A 3,553-nucleotide genomic window follows, 5' to 3' on the forward strand; every position below is an offset into this window, starting at 1 on the left:
AGCAACTCTGAAGAGTTTGCTGCTTCATGGACGCTGTCCCCAGGATTTGTGTAGCTGGGTACTTCCATCCTGCAGTGCCCCAAGTCCCCACACGCAGGTGAGAACCTCAGCACCTCACAGTGCGTCTGCCTGCATCCTTGGCCAAAGCCACACGGCCCCCAGAGCCCCATGATACAGGAGAGATTCCCCGAAACCACAGCCCCAGGGGCGACACAAAGCAGCCTCATCTCCTGGATGAACAGACCCAAGGAACCCAAAATCCAACGCCCAACAGTGATGCCAACAGCCAGAGCTCAGGGACGCTGCCCCATCCCCAGAACAGCTCCCTCAGGGTCACAGCCAACGGGGCTGGAGGAAATCCCTTCCTAAGCACACATCTGGTGGTGTCTGGTACAAATCACACCAGCATCCAAGCAGGCTTTCTGCAAAGCAGCAACAGAACCACTCAGTGTCTCGCATCTCCTGTTCTCAAGGTGCGAGCAGCTCCCCACAACCTCTGACTCTTCTCTGATTGAGCCGAGTGTCTCTGAGCGCTGCTCTGGGCTCTGCATCGCGCTCACGGCCTCCTCACGCTCCACTCCTGCCCCACTCTCCTTGGCGTTACCAAAGCAGTGTATTTATGTAACGTCCATGTAATATTTCAGCAGTTTCCACTGCTGCACACACGCTGCCGTGCTCCTCACCACGTCAGAGTCTCCTCTGGTCACGCACCCCTGGTCAGACACAGGTGACAGCCGCTCACTGCACCGGCCCATAGCCCGGCTTCTTGGTTACCCGCTGACCCAAACCTCACCAGCAGGGATCTCAGCACCAGGAACAGCACTGGGCAAAGAGCTAATCCCTAACAGACTCTCACTGCAACAATACAGGCATGGCAATGCTTCAGTATGGGCAGTGGTGCTTGGAGACCTGCTGGTCATGGCTTTAAATCCATCCTGCTCCTTAAAGGATGGACAAGAGAGAATCCACCAAAGCACCTGACAAATATAAAATACGCCTTTTAATCAAGCAGACGCACAAACCGTGCCAAGAACTAAGAAATTCAGTAAAATCTCACGCTGTAAATAAGCTAAGAGTTTTACTGCAGTCTGTTCAGCAGCACCGCTACCACTGTGAACTTTGCCACTTCTCTGAAGCTCAGGTTGCATCACATCACAAATCTGCGTTTGGGAGACGCGCGTTCAAGAGCGCGACCCAGAGAGCCTTGCGTAACCCCTGGAGCTGTGCTTTCAGAGGGCTCTCGTTAAAAGAGGGAATGAGATGCAGCGATGCCATGGCCGAGGAGGCCGAGCGTAACACAGCTGAGCCTCCAAAACGTTCAACAGAGTCACCAGCGTAACCAAGAGCACCCATGGGCCTGGCAGAAGCTCCCTGGGAAAGGTGCCTGGCAAAGAGCAGGGTCAGCACCCAAAACCAGCCCCTGGCGTGGCAGGACACGAGGCCGGGCTGTGCCACCACAACCTCAGAGCGGAGCAGGGCCAGCGGCATCACCAGGACCCACAGCGCTCGCCGCCACGGCTCCTCCTTGCCCCGCGTCCCTGACTCACCACAGCGATCAAAGGCCTCTGAACCTGTAGGGCCACTGGCTGCACCACATCCAGGATTGAGAACGGCCAAGAGCTGCAAAGGAAAATCCAGCAGTCAATTCCCCACGGCCGGCACAGCCGCAGCCCGCCGGCAGAGCGCCTGTATCTGTACCTGAAGCGGAGCAAACCGGCACGGCCGTTGGTGGCAGCCTCCTCTGGGAACAGCAGCAGCGGGGGGTTCCCTCCGTGGGACGAGTACACCTTCAGCGAGTCCACCAGCTCCGCCCGGCTGCCGCTCACTCCCAGCTCCATGAAGCCCCGTGACCAGCAGATGAAGCCAGGGGCTCCGTTCAGCGCGGGCTGACGGGGAAAACAGCAGTGAGAAAACGGTGTCCCGAGCTCCCCTCCAGGGCTGCCTTCCCAGCTGACGACGCTCCTGTGTAACACACCACTGCTGGGCCTCAGGACCTGCTCTGGTCCTGGTTCCCTGGGGCTCATCTCCTGCTCAGATGTACCCCATCTGCCCGAGAAACGGCTCCCTCCTGCCCTGTGCTGCCTTGCGCTCTGTCCAGGAGCTCCTGGCAAAGGACGCAGCGCGTCCATGAAGGCACAGAGCAAGTCTGCTGCGGCCCAGGGTGCGGGACCAACCAGCTCACCAGGCGCACTGGGAGCTCCCCCTGGGCCAGGAACTCAACACGTGAGGGATTTCACAAGAGCGCAGGGAAAGTTGCACAACCCCCGGCCCAGCACAGCCACCCCTGCCCCACAGCTCCCCTGGCTCTCCACTCGCTCAGAAGTGGCACTCGATGCTGTGGGAAAACCCCACAACCGACCCCGCTCCTGACACTGCTGCGTGAAAGGCCAGGAAGGGAGACACGCACTGGGATTTGTCTGTCCTCTCCCAATAAAGCCAGTGCCCTCCATAGCATTTCCTGCTCCTCCTCGCCCCGTTTCATTTTTTCACGCAGTCTAGAGCGTGACTCTGAGCCACGGAAAACACTCGGGGCTTGTGCAATCCTGGGTTAATAAATAAGAACCGGAGAGGTTCAGGGCTACACCTAAACACTGACCAAGCTCCCTGGGCGCTTCTCGTGGGGAGAGGCACCTCCAGACCTGCCCCGCTCAGCTCCAGGCTACTCACGGTGTTGCAGGAGGTCAGGAGGTTGACGACGTTGTGATCGAACTGCGTCACGTGGTTGGCGATGTACACCCTCACGTCGGCATCGCGGAGACGGGGGTCGCTTTGCCGCACAAACAAGCCCAGCACCGAGCACATCACGCGCACAATAAACCTGGGGGGAGAGCAGTTTTCTCAGGTGCTGCAGTCTGAGCCATCGCTGGCTCACAAACAGAGCAGAGACCCGCGCGCTCAGGCGACTTTCAAAAGGGTGCTGGTACAGAGTGGAAGCAATTTGGCAACAAGTCTGGGTCAGGAATCGCTGGTGCTGGGGCCGAAGGCTGCCTGCAGAGCTGTGGCTGCAGCGTGAAGCCACGCACAGCAATTCCCAGCAGGGTACTCAGCTGATCCTAGGGTTTCAGATCAGTCCTCGAGCACTGCCAGCCCTGGTGTTGGCAGAGAAGGCGCCTTCGTGGGCCCTGGGAACAAACAGCCCCGGTAGCTTCCCGTAAACCCCAGCACGAGCCAAGCCTCTGTGGCCAAGGACCCCAAAGGGCTGAGGGGAGCCCTCCCGTCCCACAGCAGCGCCTGCAGCCCACAATCTCGTCCCAGAAAATCCCTGTGCTGTGGGGAGAGCCAGCACACGCACCGCCGCAGCACGCTGTCGGGCAGGGCACAGCTGACCAGGAAGACGTGAACGCCGATGAAGAGGCGCAGGATGAGCAGGCAGAGCCCCACGGGCGCGTAGAGCAGCAGCGCCAGAAGCAGGAACCCATCGGTCGGGAACCTGCGGAGGCAAAGAGCAACGCAGCCTGAGCACGGCTGGGGCCCGCACGGGGCAGTCTGAACCCCGGCTGCCGCCCAGGCCCTCCCCAGGGCTCCCCGAAACCTCCCGGGCCTCCCCAGCGAC

The 3,553-nt window shown here is 60.0% G+C and overlaps 1 protein-coding gene across 1 annotated transcript in view; it reads right to left on the reverse strand.

Moving 5' to 3' along the window:
- The window catches only part of AUP1 (ancient ubiquitous protein 1), a gene marked incomplete at both ends in the record, with an annotated part of 6,022 nt that extends 2,557 nt beyond the window's left edge, over positions 1–3,465 (reverse strand). Inside the window, 4 exons of the mRNA XM_010194064.1 lie at positions 1,548–1,620; positions 1,699–1,886; positions 2,668–2,818; positions 3,293–3,465. Of these exons, the coding sequence (XP_010192366.1) occupies positions 1,548–1,620; positions 1,699–1,886; positions 2,668–2,818; positions 3,293–3,465 (585 nt within the window). The remainder of the gene's footprint in view (positions 1–1,547; positions 1,621–1,698; positions 1,887–2,667; positions 2,819–3,292) is intronic.
- Positions 3,466–3,553: the final 88 nt, after the last annotated feature.

The sequence above is a fragment of the Mesitornis unicolor genome, unplaced genomic scaffold, assembly GCF_000695765.1.
Source record: "Mesitornis unicolor isolate BGI_N332 unplaced genomic scaffold, ASM69576v1 scaffold33521, whole genome shotgun sequence".
NCBI classification, from domain to species: domain Eukaryota; kingdom Metazoa; phylum Chordata; class Aves; order Mesitornithiformes; family Mesitornithidae; genus Mesitornis; species Mesitornis unicolor.